General features: G+C 39.4%; 1 protein-coding gene across 2 annotated transcripts in view; it reads right to left on the bottom strand.

Moving 5' to 3' along the window:
- LOC5575621 (oxysterol-binding protein-related protein 9) overlaps nt 1–20,345 on the bottom strand; it is a 251,354-nt gene that overhangs the window by 10,374 nt on the left and 220,635 nt on the right. For both annotated transcript variants that reach the window (XM_021844001.1, XM_021844002.1), the window contains one exon: nt 782–1,362. In XM_021844001.1, coding sequence (XP_021699693.1) covers nt 782–1,362 — 581 coding nt within the window. The remainder of the gene's footprint in view (nt 1–781; nt 1,363–20,345) is intronic.

Raw genomic sequence — 20,345 nt, 5'->3', positions numbered from 1 at the left:
GCATAACACTTTGCAAAACCCTGCAGGACTTTTTCCAAAAACATAGGACGGAAGCTTTGAAGAAATTTGTGAAGAAATGATTGAAGGAACAACTGAAATGATTGAAAGAGTTGCAGGAATAATCCGTGGATAAAATGTAGGAGGAAGCACTTCTTGAGAAAAGGATGCGTAATTTATTTAGAAATTCCTGGAAGAGTTCTCAATAGGTTTCTTGGAAAAATCTCTGGAGAAAATTTTGGAACATTTCCTATAAAAAAATTGTTGAAGGAATTCATATAACAATAGCTGGGAGAATTTCTGGAAAAACCGGTGTAGGAACTCACGAAGGGATTCTTCTAGGTTTTATTGAACAAATCTCTAAACGAATTTCTTCAACAACTCTTGAATAAACTGGAATGCATGCATGACATTTCATGATAAAACTCATATACCCAAGCTCCAAAACGGGTAGTCACTATTGGTATCAAATGTTCGGGGATTGTCAATCATGTCAGTAAAGAAAGACATCCACCCCCAATGGAAAATATGCGAAAAAAATGGGTTTTATCATCGGTTTCTCTGTGGGGCTCTCCTTCGTTACTGTTATTTATCAAGCTTGTTACAACTTGCGAAAAATTGCCGATCATGGACCGATACAGATGCGATGTTTCTTTGCTTGCTTCGATCGGGCTTTGAAAACAATTGAGAGAGAATTCCGCAATGCCTGATTATAGTTCATTTTATGACTAAAACGCAGATTCACGGCAACGATCCACTGTTATATATTTAAAAGTAAACTTACGCATTTCTGGTGTATCCCAGTGGCACTGGAAAATTTCGCCGAGAATTGGGTTGTACGGTTTCTTGGCCACGGTACTCTTCCGTCCAGCATGGTAAGCGCTAAGGTACCATCGAACGACTTGAATCATGCGTTCGCGTGGATCGTCGAGGTCGGCAATCCGTAGGAATAGATCCGGATGAGCAAAATAGTCGGCGTACATTTCCAGCAGAGACCGCCGCTCTAGAATAAATGTGGGCAGTACCACCTTTGTCAGATCCATGCCGATCTTCACCTGAGACAGCAGATGTGTGACCACGGAACCGTGCGATTCCATCGACAGATCGTTGTCCGATTCGTCTTCGTATAAGGCATCGTAGTCCAAGCTTCCATCGTTTCGTATTGGCAGCGATTTGGAGTCGTAGGATTTCCGCGAACCGACGTGCGCCCCATGACCCAGGTCATTCGGGATGACAGAAGCGGTGGATGTGTCGAGACTGTCTTGCTTTTTGAGTGATACGCTATTGCTTGTATTGTCCTCGGCAGTAGCAAAGTGCTCCTCGGTGGACAAGCGTGCAGTTGGATCGGATAGTGTTCTGGTATTGCTGTAATTTGGAGAAATGAAAAAATAACATATTAAAATCTGCAGGATTACAATCATGATAATTTGATTTCCACAAGATTTCGAATGAATGTTAGTGTGTAACCTTTGCTATTTGGAGACCGTGTTTGCCTCTGCATCTCCACAAAGGTTACTGGGAGGGATGTTTGTTAATGGGGAGGAGTCACAGGATTCACTTTGATAAGCGATTAGACCATGATGAATAATTATTGGTGATATATAAATATGCTTATATGTAAATATAATATTTTCATTTGATATGAACAATATCTATGTAGAGAAAAAATATGCCGACACTTGAGGTGACGAACCTTTCGAAGTGTGTTGAAAAAAGTGAACCTTTCGCAAGTCTACACTCGTAGTGTCGAACCATTCAAAGTTTTTTTTTAATTACAAAAATAAAGGTAAAAGGAAAAAGGTGTTTTGAAAAAAAAAAAATTGGACATAAATAATTTTTGAATCAGAGTTTATGTCGACACTCACAGTGACGAACCTTTCATATTAGAGGTGCAGTCATACATATTTCTTAGATTGGAAATAGTAGCATGAAACGAGCTCACCAATTGACCCGTCATCCTTGAGCAGTAACAATCCACTTTCAGCTTCACTCGTTTGCTCGGCTATATAAAAGCACTCAGAGAAAATAGGCGCGCGACCCGAGAGGGAAAACAACTGATGACTGCTCGGGCTTTCTTGACGCACTGCCCAGGAGCAAGCGTCAACGTCGAAAGATCAAAAAGAACTAATCGAACGCGGCACTTTTTAACTTTACTCGACCGATGCGCGACATGTTTGGTTCTGCCCTCATCGCCCGCCCCCGCAGGAGCAAGCGTCAAGGTCGAAGGATCAAACAAAACTCTAAGATTACATTGCAGTTTTGGATAATACATTTAGTTAGCGACATTTCTTAGATGTCATGGATATTCAAGATCATGATATAGACTTGGATCAATATGTTGTTAATAACTGAAATTCAGGCCCGGTGATACAGTATCACGAGTTCCAGAAATCACTGAATGATACGCTTCGTTATCCAACGTTTGTCAACGAATGGGATAACTCAAGCGTGTGCCAGAATAAGGGCGTAAGTCGCATGATCGATTTCTCTTCATCGATCCTCTCTTCTGCGAATGAAGGTGACAAGATGCAAGTTTGCCAGCATTTTTTCACCTCAGGACGCAAGATTGCATCCCTGCCAAGCGATCTGAGGTAAAAAACTGCTGACAAACTTGCATCTTGTCACATTTATTCGCAGAAGAGAGGATCGATGAAGAGAAATCGATCATGCGACTTACGCCCTTATTTAGCACACGCTTGAACTGTACACTTTGTACAGTACCGCTGTCAGTTGGATTTGCGGTTGTGAAGAATCGAGCTTTGGATCCACCGACACCAAATCGATCTGAAGGTATAGGAGAATGGCTCAATCTACAACAAAATACATGGACACCATATGCATGGGCAGTGGAGTGGGGTAGCCGCTGCACCAAACAAAGAGGCCAACTATTGTTGGAATCCCTGGCCGCATTAAATAAAGAGTTGGCCAATGTGGGTGCAGTGTGTACCTTCCGCAGAAACGGTGCAGAATCGATTATCGACGTGACGTTTTGTAGTTCTAACCTTTTAGGTACCATGAACTGGCGCGTTGGTGACGGTTATACTCATAGTGATCATCATTCGATTCGCTATAGGGGAATTGTACCAGTTTGGGCCACCCTAAGGAAAAATATTGTTTATACATAAATCAAAAGACCTTTGGTTACTGTCAATACATTAAACGAAAGCTTTCAATCCATGCTCTGCAGGGAAAATATAAAAACTAATCAGAACCTTTGTTTTTGTATTAAAAATGGGGGTGGCGAATACTGGACTACTTGCAACAGTATTCGCCACGATTTTAATTTCGGTTCCTGAATTCGCCACCTACGTTGATATCTTATGGAGGATGGCGAATCAGGAACACCATGGTGAAAAATAAGTGCAAAGGAGCAAAATTTTAAGGAAAATGATTTTTTTTCTATTATTTTCTGAGAAAATTTTGCGGTTTCCAAGAATCATCTTAAAGCAATTTAGCGAACACTAAACAATTGGCAACCATATATGTATATAATCCGGGGTGGCGAATAACTGGTACATGACGAATACCGGTACACCTTCCCTAGTATACGACCGGGCGGGCGGAGGGCAGTGCGATGTAACTCGACACAAGCCCGAGGTTGGAAAACAGCGCGCTTCGACGGCGAAGTTTTCATTGAAGCCCTGATGCGCGAATGGAACACTCTGGACCTAAACGGTGAAGAGCTAGTTGCTGTGGTATAACGAGCGTGTGATGCGTCCATGCCGAGAAAAGCCCATCCTAGAGAGAACAGGCCGCCGGTGCAAGGGTGGTGCGAATCAATTACAAATCTTCGAGCAATCTGCCTTAGGGCTAGACGATGAATGCAACGCGCACGCACTGAAGCACATAGAGAACGCGGTGCAGCATTCAGTGAGGCAAAGTTTACTCTCAAAAAAGAAATCAAGAATCGAAAACGGGCATGCTTTGATAGTATGTGCGAGAGTGCCAATTCGAGTCTGTGGGGTGACGCCTACAGAGTGGTAATGGCTAAGATCAAAGGTGACATAGCGCCCCAATAGAAGTCGCCCGAGTTGCTGCGATCGATAATCGATGTACCGTAATCCGGGGTATCATTGATCAGCGGGGTAACATTGATCGGAATGACTCATCTCGTCAAAAGTACGTATTATCATTTATTGATGAAACATTTCCAAATTATGAATGGAGCTTTTCTTTCTTATATTCATAAGCTAATAAAAGTGATGATTTTTGCGAAAATTCCATTTACCTTATACGTAAATTTGGCATCTTTTGAAATAATGATTTTAATTGTTAAGGATGACTCTACCGAAGATTCATGTCTCACACAAGTTCTGCAAACGATATAAGCAAGGAAAATGTGATTCTTACTAAAAATGGCATCGCCGAAAACGATTCCCTTGTCAAAACTTTTACAAGTATACTCAATTAGGCAACATTACCGAATTACTGTTAAGAATGTAAAAATCCCTTAGGAAATTGCCTACCCATAGGCGTATTCCTTGGTCCGAGGTGTTTTTAATTTTAAAATAACTCAAAAAGTAAATGACTTGTAAGCGTTTGGCCTTCATATTCGGCTTCAGGGGCCATAGTTCAAGTAAGTAACGACATTTTCAGTATTACCGAACGTTGTTTACATAGGTGATCAATGTTACCCCATATCAGCTAAATCAATAAATCGCCTAAAACATTTTTTTTAACATGCTTCAATCTTTTAATAAACAGAATGCAGTATATAGTCTCAAGCTATGGGTGGCAGTACTTGTTTTAAAAATATAAAATTTGCAACATTTGCATTTTCAAACGAAATATTAAAGAAACATTCAGAAAAATGACCAATGTTACCCCGGATTACGGTACTCTTCCCGCATCATTCCACAAGCCCATGGCACCCAGCGTTGTGTAAGCTTCTAGTAAGCTATTTTGATGGTAGGATTCTATTGTATGCCACAGAGGAGGGGCAGAAAAGCGTTCGAATTACCGCGGGAGTACCCCAAGGTTCAATCCTGCGTCCGATGCTATGGAATGCGATGTACGATGACGCACTTAGGCTGCCCCTTCCGACGGGTGTTAAGATTGTTGGTTTCGCCGACGATATCACCCTAGTGGTCTATGGTGAATCGATGGAGGAAGTAGAGTTGACAGCAGCGCACTCCATTTTCATAATTGAGGAATAGATGAAGTCTAGGAAACTAGGACTGGCCCGTTACAAGACTGAGATGGTGGTGGTCAACAACCGCAAATCCGAGCAACGGGCGCTTATCTCGGTAGGTGATTGCATCATAGAGTCCAAGCGATCCCCAGAGGTGGGAAAATACCGGTACAGTACCAGTGCGGTTCAAAAAACTTCAACACGGTGTACTCAACTGCTGCACACCGTGTTCGGTTTAGACACTGGTTGTGTTTTGTGAATGTCTCGTAAACCAAACCGTGTTTCGTTTACACAGCACCCCGGTTGAGTTTTGGTTTTCGTTTACCGGTAAACGAAAACCAAAACCAGACCAGGGTTTCTTGTGAACCAAACCTGGTTGTGTTTCGGTGAGGTTCATTAGTTTGAATCTATGGCATACGACAGTGATTCCAGAGCAAATAAATGTAAAATCGATATTTTTGGTTATGAGGAAGAAATTAATGAGCCGAAAATGATGATTTGAAAATCCAAGATGGCGGCCCGATATTCAAGATGGCGACTGTTTCTTGATGGTTTAGCCACTAAAACCATGCAATATGGGTATTTTTGGTATGGGGAAGGAGTCTAGAAGCCAAAAATCTTAATTTGAAAATCCAAGATGGCGGCCGGAAATTCAAGATGGCGACGGTTTCTTGATGGTTTAGCCTCTAAAACCATGCAATATGGGTATTTTTGGTATGGGGAAGGAGTCTAGAAGCCAAAAATGATGGTTTGAAAATCCAAGATGGCGACCGGAGATTCAAGATGGCGACTGTTTCTTGATTGTTTAGCCTCTAAAACCATGCAGTATGGGTATTTTTGGTATGGGGAAGGAGTCTGGAGGCCAAAAATGATGGTTTGAAAATCCAAGATGGCGGCCGGAAATTCAAGATGGCGGCGGTTTCTTGATGGTTTAGCCACTAAAACCATGCAATATGGGTATTTTTGGTATGGGGAAGGAGTCTAGAAGCCAAAAATGATGATTTGAAAATCCAAGATGGCGGCCGGAAATTCAAGATGGCGACGGTTTCTTGATGGTTTAGCCTCTAAAACCATGCAGTATGGGTATTTTTGGTATGGGGAAGGAGTCTGGAGGCCAAAAATGATGGTTTGAAAATCCAAGATGGCGGCCGGAAATTCAAGATGGCGGCGGTTTCTTGATGGTTTAGCCACTAAAACCATGCAATATGGGTATTTTTGGTATGGGGAAGGAGTCTAGAAGCCAAAAATGATGATTTGAAAATCCAAGATGGCGGCCGGAAATTCAAGATGGCGACGGTTTCTTGATGGTTTAGCCTCTAAAACCATGCAGTATGGGTATTTTTGGTATGGGGAAGGAGTCTGGAGGCCAAAAATGATGGTTTGAAAATCCAAGATGGCGGCCGGAAATTCAAGATGGCGGCGGTTTCTTGATGGTTTAGCCACTAAAACCATGCAATATGGGTATTTTTGGTATGGGGAAGGAGTCTAGAAGCCCAAAATCATGATTTAAAATCCAAGATGGCGGTCGGAGATTCAAGATGGCGACGGTTTCTTGATTGTTTAGCCTCTAAAACCATGCAGTATGGGTATTTTTGGTATGGGGAAGGAGTCTGGAGGCCAAAAATGATGGTTTGAAAATCCAAGATGGCGGCCGGAAATTCAAGATGGCGGCGGTTTCTTGATGGTTTAGCCACTAAAACCATGCAATATGGGTATTTTTGGTATGGGGAAGGAGTCTAGAAGCCCAAAATCATGATTTAAAATCCAAGATGGCGGTCGGAGATTCAAGATGGCGACGGTTTCTTGATGGTTTAGCCACTAAAACCATGCAATATGGGTATTTTTGGTATGGGGAAGGAGTCTAGAAGCCAAAAATGATGATTTGAAAATCCAAGATGGCGGCCGGAAATTCAAGATGGCGACGGTTTCTTGATGGTTTAGCCTCTAAAACCATGCAATATGGGTATTTTTGGTATGGGGAAGGAGTCTAGAAGCCAAAAATGATGGTTTGAAAATCCAAGATGGCGACCGGAGATTCAAGATGGCGACTGTTTCTTGATTGTTTAGCCTCTAAAACCATGCAGTATGGGCACAGACAAACAGACGTAACACTTAGAACAAATCTCGATCAAAATCATAGTCACGAGGACATGTACGCCCAATGCTAAAATCAGCGTGTTTGGCCGACGGGCCAACAGATGGCGGTAGTGTGTAAACGTCAAACACGAACACAAACGAAGCAAGCGCTGCGGGTGGCGAATTGGCCACCTAACATATTTTTGAATCGACCGTTAAAAAGGTGGTCGATGGACAATGATGAGAGTGTGACGTCTGTTTGTCTGTGGTATGGGTATTTTTGGTATGGGGAAGGAGTCTGGAGGCCAAAAATGATGGTTTGAAAATCCAAGATGGCGGCCGGAAATTCAAGATGGCGACGGTTTCTTGATTGTTTAGCCTCTAAAACCATGCAGTATGGGTATTTTTGGTATGGGGAAGGAGTCTGGAGGCCAAAAATGATGGTTTGAAAATCCAAGATGGCGGCCGGAAATTCAAGATGGCGGCGGTTTCTTGATGGTTTAGCCACTAAAACCATGCAATATGGGTATTTTTGGTATGGGGAAGGAGTCTAGAAGCCAAAAATGATGGTTTGAAAATCCAAGATGGCGACCGGAGATTCAAGATGGCGACTGTTTCTTGATTGTTTAGCCTCTAAAACCATGCAATATGGGTATTTTTGGTATGGGGAAGGAGTCTAGAAGCCAAAAATGATGGTTTGAAAATCCAAGATGGCGACCGGAGATTCAAGATGGCGACTGTTTCTTGATTGTTTAGCCTCTAAAACCATGCAGTATGGGTATTTTTGGTATGGGGAAGGAGTCTGGAGGCCAAAAATGATGGTTTGAAAATCCAAGATGGCGGCCGGAAATTCAAGATGGCGACGGTTTCTTGATTGTTTAGCCTCTAAAACCATGCAGTATGGGTATTTTTGGTATGGGGAAGGAGTCTGGAGGCCAAAAATGATGGTTTGAAAATCCAAGATGGCGGCCGGAAATTCAAGATGGCGACGGTTTCTTGAAGGTTTAGCCTCTAAAAACATGCAATATGGGTATTTTCCGTATGGGGAAGGAGTCTATAGGCCAAAAATGATTTGAAAATCCAAGATGGCGGCCGGAAATACAAGATGGCGACTGTTTCTTGATGGTTTAGCCACTAAAACCATGCAATATGGGTATTTTCGGTATGGGGAAGGAGTCTAGAGGCCAAATATGATTATTTGTAAATCCAAGATGGCGGCCGGAAATTCAAGATGGCGACTGTTTCTTGATGGTTTAGCCTCCAAAACCATGCAGTATGGGTACAGTGGGACTCCGTTTTTGGCAACAAAGTTGAAATTTTCAGTTGCCAAAAACGGAACCGTGCCAAAATCGGAACCCATATTTCAAATTTTATTTTTCAACTACAGTGGGATTCCGTTTTTGGCATGCTCCGTTTTTGGCATGCTCCGATTTTGGCATCCCCCGATTTTGGCAACAAAATGGATCCGTTTTTGGCAACATTTTTCAATACCATGAAAATTTGTAATTTTTTGTAAATATTATCGTGGCTGTTGCTTTAGTCATTTGAATAGCATGTCAACTCCACACCAATTACATTCCAGAGCTCCATTTTCGTCGATATTTTCCCAAATCTCACCAACTACTAGGACTCGGGTACGCGCTTATTTACTTCAGAATGGTCATTGGTCGTACATTGACAACGTTTCATGAGACCAATAATCTCCACCAGTATCTCAACTAAGGACTAATATTTTTTCCTAGGCATGCATATCGAGTGACCAGCCCGCTTGAGTCTACCAGTAGGTGATACAATAAAAAACACTTTTCTTCAGATTTGGAACAGCTTGTTTGAACAAAGCGCCAGCACCGATATAAGAGCAACAAAAAATCTATGACTCACACAGAGTTACAATCATAAATCTTGTCTCATCTTCTTGGCTCACTGTATTTATTATTATGCATTTACATACATTGAGCATTTAAAAACACACCGCAATAATAGATACAAATATGTACAGCAAAATTTCGTGTATCATAACTTTAAATAAATTTCATTAAATAACATGAAATGCGAATACGATGCAAACTACAATTTATTCTCAATAATATCATTGAAGCGTGCGATAACTACGGTGGTATTGGTGTGTATATTGATCTTTCTGCGTCAACTATTTAAAGTAACGTTCCCTCTTTTCTATAGGCTCTGTAAGGCGTTAGATTTGTTGAGAGACGATCCAGAATTCTGTACAAGATGGTTAATCAAAGATACGGGTCTCAACAACATCTAAATGTTCCTTACGAGCTGAGTATATGAGTTTCCTTACTGTACCCTGGAGAATCCTTAAGGAATTCTTCGTTCTTGTGGGACTTTTCAGAAATTTTATCGAAATCATGAGGATATCTGCAGATTCCAAGTGGACACTGAGGGCTTCTTGAGGGATCCAAGAATTTATCCTAAATCTAGTAATTCCTAATAAACTCTAGGGCGTCCTGTAAATTTTAAGCGGGATAATGTGAATTTCTAGTAGTATTTTTAAAATTTATGTCAAAAGCTTGGGGAGTTGGAAGGGAATTTGAGGTGCGCTACTGGTAGCCTAATTATAATAAACTTTAAATGTTTTTTTCATCGGAGACTTAAGAATTTTCAGCAACATCGCAGCGGAATTCCAAGATGTTAACTCCTAGCAAAATCCATAGCAAGATCCTGAGAACTCTATGTGAGATCCTACGGATGCTTGGCAAGATACTTTAGAGCTTAAGCGTTTTTTTCTGTAGATCTCTTATAAGAACCTGAAGATTCCTATAAGGTTCTTGAGGTTTTATAACAGGATCCTGTAAATTTCGGTAAATTTCATAAGGTAGGTGTCAAACATATATCAAGCTCAATTTAAAATTATTTCAAGTAAAAACTAAATTCTACAAAATTACTAGTCTCGTTTATGCATCATCTCATGTTTATATTTGCCCTTTTGGTTGCAGTTTACCATTCATTATAAAATGCTTTACTTTATCAGAAACATAAATTGAAGGAGCAATTTTAAACCGTCCGAATGTTTCATATTTCATGCTAAAGTCCAAAAGTTAAACTGATTTTAAATGTTCATACAATTAGAAAAAAGCCAATGCCGCTTTGCAATACTAATTTATTCGTAAATACGTCTTTATAAGAAAACAAAAAAAAATTTTTATGATTTTAGGAAAATGTCCAGTTTTTGAATAAAGTTCACTTACGCGATTATTGGTTTTACAAGGCCCTCTTATACAAAAACTTTACCTAAAGCTTCTAAAAAATAATTGAAGAAGTTGAGGTGTAAACCACCGTTTGCCAGAATTAACACTACGTAACTATAGATTCATAGCATAGTATAACCCTTCGGAAAAATGCTTCGAAGTGAACCTTTTCGAAGTCTCAACGCCTTATGATTCCATAAAAATGATGTGTTAACATTGTAATGATGTTTTCAAAACCAATAGTTGAAAAATAAAATTTGAAATATGGGTTCCGATTTTGGCACGGTTCCGTTTTTGGCAACTGGAAATTTCAACTTTGTTGCCAAAAACGGAATCCCACTGTATTGGTTTTGAAAGCATCATTACAATGTTAATACATCATTTTTATGGAATCATAAGGCGTTGAGACTTCGAAAAGGTTCACTTCGAAGCATTTTCCCGAAGGGTTATACTATGATATGAATCTATAGCTCCGTAATATTAAATCTGGCAAACGATTTTCTGGTCGCGTTTTTACGCCTCAACGTCTTCAATTATTTTTAAGAAGCTTTATGCATAATGTTTGTATAAGAGGGCCTTGTAAAACCAATAATCGCATAAGTGACATTTATTGAAGAACTGGACATTTTCTTAAAACTATGAGAGAAAACGAAAACAAAAATGTTTTCTTTTAAAGACGTATTTGCGAATCAAAAGCGCTGGGTATTGCAAAACGGCATGACCTTTTTTTTTCTAATTAAATGAACATTTAAAATCAGTTTAACTTTTGGACTATAGCATAAAATCTGAAAAATTCGGTAAGTTTAGAATTGCTCCTTCAATTTATGTTTCTGATAAAGTAAATCATTTTATAATGAATGGTTGACTGTATCAAAAGGGCAAGCATAAACATGAGAAGATGCATAAATGGCTTGTATTTGTGTAGAATTTAATTTTTACTTGAAATAATTTTTAATTCAGCTTGATGTATATTTTACACCTGCCTTATGAAATCAACTGAAATTTACAGGATCCTGTTATGAAACCTCAGGAACCTTATTGGAATCTTCAGTTTGTCCTAAAAAATCTACAGAAAAAACGCTTTAGTTCTGAAGCATCTTGCCAAGCATCCTTAGGATCTCGCATAGAGTTCTCAGGATCTTGCTAAGGATTTTGCTATGAGTTAACATCTTGGAATTCCGCTGCGATGTTGCCGTAAATTCTCAAGTCTCCGATGAAAAAAATTAAAAGTTTATTATTATTAGGCTACCACTAGCACACCTCAAATTCCTCTGGGAACCTTTTCAAAATCCTCAAGCTTTCGCCGAAAATATTAAAAATACTACTAGAAATTCACATTATCCCACTTAAAATTTACAAGACGCCCTAGAGTTAATTAGGAATCACCAGATTTTGGACATAATCCTCCATAACCAGTTATACACTCTAACAATCCCTCAAGAAGCTCTCAGTGTCCATTTGGAATCTGCAGATATCCTTATGAATTCGTTAAAATTTCTGAAACGTCCGACAAGATCGAAGAATCCCTTAAGGATTCTCCAGGGTACAGTTAGAGAAACTCATAGACTCAGCTTATAAGGAACATTTTGATGATGTTGAGACCCGTATCCTTGATTAAGAGAATTGTACAGAATTCTGGATCGTCTCTTAACAAATCTAACGCCTTATAGAGTCTATAGAAAAGAGAGAACGTAGCTTTAAATAGTTGACGCAGAAAGATCAACATACACACCAATACCACAGACAAAAAGTAAAAACACTCTCAGTCGTATTTATCGCACGCTTCAATGGTATTATTGAAAATAAATTGTAGTTTGGACTGTATTCGCAATTGTCATGTTATTTAATGAAATTTAAAAAAGTTATGATACACGACATTTTGCTGTACATATTTGTATCTATTATTGCGGTGTGTTTTTACATACGCAATGTATATAAATCCATAATAATAAAGAAAGCGAGACAAAATGTATGATTGTAACTCTGTGTGAGTCATAGATTTTTCGTTGCTCTTATGTCGGTGCTGGTGCTTTGTTCGAACAAGCTGTTCCAAATCTGAAGAACAGTGTTTTTTTTTATTGTATCACCTACTGGCAGACTCAAGTGGGCTGGTCACTCAATATGAATGCCTATGAAAAAAGAATGGTCTTAAGTTGAGATACTGGTGGAGATTATTGGTCTCATGAAACGTTGCCTATGTATGACCAATGACCATTCTGAAGTAAAAAAGCGCGTACGCGAGTCCTTAGTAGTTGGTGAGATTTGGAGAAACATCCAAGAAAATGGAGATATGGAATGTAATCGGTGTGGAGTTGACATGCTATTCAAGTGACTAAAGCAACAAACACGGTAATATTTACAAAAATTTACAAATTTTAATGGTATTGAAAAATGTTGCCAAAAACGGATACATTTTGTTGCCAAAATCGGGGGGTGCCAAAATCGGAGCATGCCAAAAACGGAGCATGCCAAAAACGGAATCCCACTGTATTTTCGGTATGGGAAAGGAGTCTAGAGGCCAAAAATGATGATTTGGAAATCCAAGATGGCGGCCGGAAATTCAAGATGACGACTGTTTCTTGATGGTTTTGGTCCTAAAACCATGCAGTATGGGTATATTTGGCATGGGGAAGGAGTCTAGAAGCCAAAAATCATGATTTGAAAATCCAAGATGGCGACCGGAGATTCAAGATGGCGTCGGTTTAGCCACTAAAACCATGCAATATGGCTTTTTTTTTGGTACGAAGGTTCGTTTGTAGTGTTTGATCCTTCAACCTTGGCGCTTGCTCCTGCGGGGGCGGGTGACGAGGGAAGGATCAAACATGGCGCGCGTCGGTAGAACAGTAGTGAAAAAGTGATCGGTTCGTTAGGAGCAATTGATCCTTCGACCTTGACGCTTGCTCCTGCGGGGGCGGGCGATGAGGGCAGGATCAAACATGTTGCGCGTCGTTCGTTTACCACGGTGGAATAGTATCGCGGATCGTTTGTAGTGTTTAATCCTTTGATCTTGTTGCTTGCTCCTGTGGGGCGAGCAACGACACCTGTTTGGCGTTCAATGCTTTTATCGAACAAAATCGCGAATCCGGTTAGGCGCATTAATTTCAAATTATATTTTTATCGTTTACCAAAACGAATCCCTCCCCCATATCCAAATTCCCAGTGTTTATTTGTGGAAGTGCAGAGGACTCCTCGGCTTCCATAAAGCAAGTAACATGTCAACATTTCCCTCCCATCCCCAAATTGACCTGCATTCTGACGCAGCCGGCGCCGTTATTGTTTGTTATAATAATGAGAGCACCAGTTCTTACACATTGAGGATGCTACTGATCCCGAGTAGCGTCTGTTGGTTCCCTGTGTAAGTACAGCTGTTCTTGCAATAACGGAGTAGCATCTGCGAGCGGTCAATCATGCTCATGCTCATGCTCATGCAATATGGGTATTTTTGGTATGGGAAAAGGCCAAAAATAATGGTTTGAAAATCCAAGATGGCGGCCCGATGTTCAAGATGGCTACTATTTCTTGATGGTTTTTGTTGCATACTTCAAGGCATTTAGTGCATACTTTCGGGCATTTAATCATTTCCCAATGAATGATTAATTATTAATCAACTATTAATCATAAAAATAATGATTAAATGACTTTGGAGAAGTCAGCCTTGAAGTATGCAACGATATGACAAATCTCGTGGCACTTGAGAATGATTGGTTTTACTCATGATTAAAGAAAAAAGTTCAAATCGAAAAGCTTTACCCATGATTACCGACTAATCATAAAATTTTTAATCATGATGAACTTAACGCCCTGGTTTCAACTCGGTTTCCACGGTTGATGTTTCCAGTAGATAAAATAAATTTCTCCCACCCTGCAGATTTTAATTGTACAGGTATGTTCCGTTTTTATCACGTTCCGATTTTGTTACGCTCCGGTTTTGTCACGTTCCGATTTCGGCAATAAATTATTCCGTTTTTATCAACACACAAAACAAATATTATTTTTATTTTTTAAATACTTAAAATGTAAACTTAAAACTTATTCTGGGGCAATGAACTGTTTTTCAATAACCTAAGGGTCGAATTTTCGACATTATGTTAGTGTTGAGCATCTACGATACATGGTAGGTGTCAAGCCGTGTACGATTCAATAAGGTTTGACACCTTCCTATCCGCTACTCAATCAGAGTTTCCAAACTTAGCATTGACAGTTGGACAGAACTCATGTGTCTTCAACAGTCGAGAGTTGCTCTGGCCACGTTCTAGCAACAATTTGAACTTGTGACTAATTGAATACGTACTTAAGAGAGTTGCAGAGACTTCTCTTCTTTCTTGTTTCACATGGCATCATAGAATTTTCGATATGAATGTGATAGACATATATGTTAAGTTCTTTGTTATAAGATGCACCTAGGAATGAACTCAAGAATGTTTGGCAACCACAAGGGACAGGATCGAGTTTATTTTATTTTTATAAGACTTTCAACCCCCTAATATTTTGGACCTTCACCCTCATTCTTTTTTACGGAGGACCCAACTTTCGATTGAATTCTATTCGTTCAAATCCATCGCTAACTTGATTTTACTGGCGTAAACGGGAATGCAAAACGATTTGCAATCTAAAGCGCATTCAAACGTAAACAAGAATAGGGGTGGTTGTCTTCAATATCTCGATAGCATTGTAGAGATTATAGCAAACAGCTATTGATTAGGTCCTGTTCCAAGAGATAGGGGAAGAGATCCAGCAAATCTTAGCAATCTACTGAAATTTTGGAATCTCTATACAATAAGTTTGCATCGAGGAGGCGAGAATAGGGTTGAAATAACTGACAATTCGAGAAACTATTGATACTGGACGTTTCCACGTCACGCACGTTCCCATCCCAAATTTGCTGGGATCTTGATCTTTAAGCAGACACGTATCCCTGTTGAACTTATTTAATATTAGTGTTACTTAACAAAAAACTAGAACTTTAGTTGCCAGCCCATTCGTGATCTAACGTAAAGCTAAAAGGCGAATATGGCGCAGTTTTAGAATAGCGTTTGATGCAATCCCAGTCGTAGATGATAGTGATAACTTTAGAAGGAAAACCCGCATAATCAATTTACTGATTAGTTTTGGCAGTTCAAAGCACAGGATACCGTGAATATTCATTAGAGTTTGCCAAACTTTCGTAACTTAAACCCACATTTAATCGCCAAAAATTCAAAAAATGTTATTAAGAAAAAAAGCTCTAAGCTTTCAGAACACTAAGCTGAAGAGAAGGCTCTTTCTCAGTTGGGGTGTAATACCATAAGAAAGAAAAAGAAACAGATGAATGAAGATGAAGAGATGAAAATAAAGTTGTTTCTGGTGGAATATTTCTCGAAAAAAAAAAACGATGGTCAGCTTGACTCACTTCCTTATGGTTATTTTTACAAATACAACCTATCTCATGATACATTTATGTGAGTATTTCATAATCCATTTAGGGACGATTCAAATATTACGTAACGCAAAATGTATCACATTTAGACCCCCTCCCTCCCCTACGTAACACGTTTTGTATGGAAAATTTAAAATTTTTGTGTGGGCCGTTACACTCCGGGGGCCCTTTGCCTCCCCCTAGTGCGTTACGTAATATTTTAACGATCTTTTATTGAAATACTGACCAAGAAAACTATAACAATTAATGACTTATCGCAGAATTATATTGATTGATTGGAATTTGCAATCAACATTCATTACCTATACAAATGAACAATCTAAATGCTCCTCAAAGCTCCTAATCATTAATATTGTGCATTTATATGATGAAAATGTGTATTATCCTGACTAAACTGCAATATTCTTTTCAAATTTGTAAAATATTTCGTTTAAGAAAATTATTCCGTTTTTGTCAACTGAAAATTGCAGATCGTGTTGATAAAAAACGGAACATACCTGTACATGGAAAGAATAAAAAAAAACATGCAGCATGGACACCAGCGCCATTGTTGAATGAGGTTTTTCCAAATTTGACGCTTAAAGAAACGTAAAAACCTGGGCCCGCCAGGAAGTTTCAAAGTTGGTAAATAAACGGAAAACATATGATTCGAAACTTCCCATAAAATAGCTTATACCTTTTACACGGAGAAAACGGAAAACCCATATTTGAGTACTTATTAAACTATTTTTGAGTTATTATTCGCTCCCTATTTCATTCGCTCCTTCTATTGTTGTCAGAGAGCGAAAAGTAAAACAACCCAAAAACTGAACCTTTGAGCGTTATCTCAAATTTGAGTAAGTGGCATAGTACTGGAAGTTAAGTTATTTGATCTGCCGGTTGAGTGAAAATAACTGAACCTGTAGGTATTTTTTCTCGTGGCTTCAATAGGGCGATATTCTGAAGCAAAGAAAGTACCAAAGAAAATGAACCAAACACAAAAAGTTATCTACAGTGATACCTCCATGAGTCGATGTTCCATGACTCGATATCGACTCATGGAACCATACTAAAAACAAAATTTCATGGTTACTATGATGGTCCCTAGAAACAGCTTTCCAAAGGATTGTTGTTCCATGACTCGTATGTCAAATGTCGTATGAGAAAAACATTATACTATTGATTATCGTTAATCGTTGTGCCTAATAAAATGTGGATAAATTACACTGCGGAACACGGTTTTGTCTCAAGCCCCAAAATACCGCTATTTACTAAATTAAGGGTTGCTGAATTCATTGCCGTTTTCAGAAATATCATAGCACGTCTAGTTTTTGAGATATTGACTGTTAAAAATGCAAAATTTGACTGTTTCAGCCAACTTGCATGCAAGTTTGCCAACTTGTACGGCAATTTATTTGCTAAATTTGTCACAAAATTCAAACTTCATGTATAAAACAATAATTGTCAACGAAGTTCATAATATTTTCAATGGTAAAATGTTATTTTTGGTGGTTCAGAAAAGTATTGTATTATGCCATATAAGAGAAACGAAGAGTTTTATATGAAGACTGCAAGCATGTTGAAAAAAATCGATTTAAACTAAATTTTATCGTCAAATTTCAACTGATTTGTATCTAAATTGAAAGTCCAAGTCCTATTTAGCATGTTTGGTAGATTATATAACAAAAAAGTTTGATAAATCATACTTTAAATTTCATGTAAACATCAATAAAACCAGTGTTTTATACAACTTTGGCGACCTGTAACTAAAAATTGTGACGTCCTGGAACATTTCTGAGAACGGCATCAGATTCAGCGACCCAAAATCTACTAAAGACACATAATTTGATCCTCGAGACACGCAAAAGTGTCGTTTTTGTTACGCTGTGTTATTTAGCAATTACAGAAAAACTGTATAAAGTAATACGCACTCAACACCAGATTGATAGGCAAAATATGAATGTCGCATTCGAAAACGAGTGTGTCTCGTGCCTAAAACGGTATTTTTGGACGAGCTGTCAAATCAGCACCTTCTCCAGCACCAAATTTTTGGCTTCACTTCAGTTGTTCGTGGATGACAGTCGTCTCAGTCCTGTGCTTGTACCCCATCAACTCAAAATTAGGTTAAAGAACGAACACCCTGAATTGAGTGTAATGAACTCACTTTTGAGTACTTCATTTTCTCCGTGTAGGGGTGATTATAAATTGCATTGCTAATAGGGCGATATTCAAAACTGAAAAGGCAATAGATGGCTCTTTTTCAGTGGTAGTAAAATCGAGATCCTGAAGCAAAGAAAGCACCACGGAAGATGAACTAGACACAAAAAGTTATGTATTCACTTTACACTTGATTTCTAATCACTACTTTTTTGATCCAGTTTCCTAACTGCAAGTAATTTACGATTTTCATTATTTTCCATACGTTTTGACAGTTCTCCGACTACCATTCTTCCATGCGCTTGTGTTGGAAGTTTGAGAAATTTGAGAATCCAGCGTAGCGCGATCAGTGAGAGGAATACAAACATCAGAGTCGCCGCTCGGCGGACGGTAAGAGAAACTGATTGTTCGAAAGGTTCTTGTCTGCAATTTTTGCCGCTGGCTCCAACTGTTAGCGTTTGAGAACAAAATAAACAGTCGTTACCCTATTGGACCCCCTTTGAGTGCGAAATTGCAAATGCTGAATAAGTGTGGTGAGGACACCAAATCGATCCGACGTGATCACGCAATTCTCATCGCACTTGTTGTGTGCGTTTCAAAGTTTTTTAGATTTTTTTATTCGGAAAACCGAAGCGAAAAAATAAGGAAAATACTTCCGCATTTGCGACCATCTTACATCTTTTCGCCAAACAAAATAAATTAATAAAAACTCCGCATACCAATCGTTTGCTGTCGCGAGGGTGATGACCAATAGTTCCGTTTCTATTGCTCCGCGCACATCCAATGGCTAACACGTCGGCAACTCACAGAATGAGTGCGGTTTACAAACAATGTTCACTCATTCAGTCGTGATTTAAGAGACTAAACCATCAAGAAACCGTCGCCATCTTGAATTTCGGGCCGCCATCTTGGATTTCCAAATCATCATTTTTGGCCTCTAGACTCCTTTCCCATTCCGAAAATACCCATACTGCATGGTTTTGGAGGCTAAACCATCAAGAAACAGTCGCCATCTTGAATTTCCGGCCGCCATCTTGGATTTTCAAATCATCATTTTTGGCCTCTAGACTCCTTCCCCATACCGAAAATACCCATATTGCATGGTTTTAGAAGCTAAACCATCAAGAAACCATCGCCATCTTGAATTTCCGGCCGCCATCTTGGATTTTCAAATCATCATTTTTGGCCTCTAGACTCCTTTCCCATTCCGAAAATACCCATACTGCATGGTTTTAGAGGCTAAACCATCAAGAAACCATCGCCTTCTTGAATTTCCGGCCGCCATCTTGGATTTTCAAATCATCATTTTTGGCCTCTAGACTCCTTCCCTATATCGAAAATACCCATACTGCATGGTTTTAGAGGCTAAACCATCAAGAAACCATCGCCATCTTGAATTTCCGGCCGCCATCTTGGATTTTCAAATCATCATTTTTGGCCTCTAGACTCCTTCCCTATATCGAAAATACCCATACTGCATGGTTTTAGAGGCTAAACCATCAAGAAACCGTCGCCATATTGAATTTCCGGCCGCCATCTTGGATTTTCAAATCATCATTTTTGGCCTCTAGACTCATTTCCCATTCCGAAAATACCCATACTGCATGGTTTTAGAGGATAAACCATCAAGAAACAGTCGCCATCTTGAATTTCGGGCCGCCATCTTGGATTTCCAAATCATCATTTTTGGCCTCTAGACTCCTTTCCCATTCCGAAAATACCCATACTGCATGGTTTTAGAGGCTAAACCATCAAGAAACCGTCGCCATATTGAATTTCCGGCCGCCATCTTGGATTTTTAAATCATCATTTTTGGCCTCTAGACACCTTCACAATACCAAAAATATCCATATTGCATGGTTTTAGAGGCTAAACCATCAAGAAACAGTCGCCATCTTGAATTTCGGGCCGCCATCTTGGATTTCCAAATCATCATTTTTGGCCTCTAGACTCCTTTCCCATTCCGAAAATACCCATACTGCATGGTTTTAGAGGCTAAACCATCAAGAAACAGTCGCCATCCTGAATTTCCGGCCGCCATCTTGGATTTTCAAATCATCATTTTTGGCCTCTAGACTCCTTCCCCATACCGAAAATACCCATATTGCATGGTTTTAGAAGCTAAACCATCAAGAAACCATCGCCATCTTGAATTTCCGGCCGCCATCTTGGATTTTCAAATCATCATTTTTGGCCTCTAGACTCCTTTCCCATTCCGAAAATACCCATACTGCATGGTTTTAGAGGCTAAACCATCAAGAAACCATCGCCTTCTTGAATTTCCGGCCGCCATCTTGGATTTCCAAATCATCATTTTTGGCCTCTAGACTCCTTCCCTATATCGAAAATACCCATATTGCATGGTTTTAGAGGCTAA

The sequence above is a fragment of the Aedes aegypti genome, chromosome 2 (genome assembly GCF_002204515.2).
Source record: "Aedes aegypti strain LVP_AGWG chromosome 2, AaegL5.0 Primary Assembly, whole genome shotgun sequence".
Taxonomy (NCBI): Eukaryota; Metazoa; Arthropoda; class Insecta; order Diptera; family Culicidae; genus Aedes; species Aedes aegypti.
The sequence above is the reverse complement of the archived record's forward strand: the minus strand, read 5'-3'. Positions and strand labels throughout refer to the sequence as shown.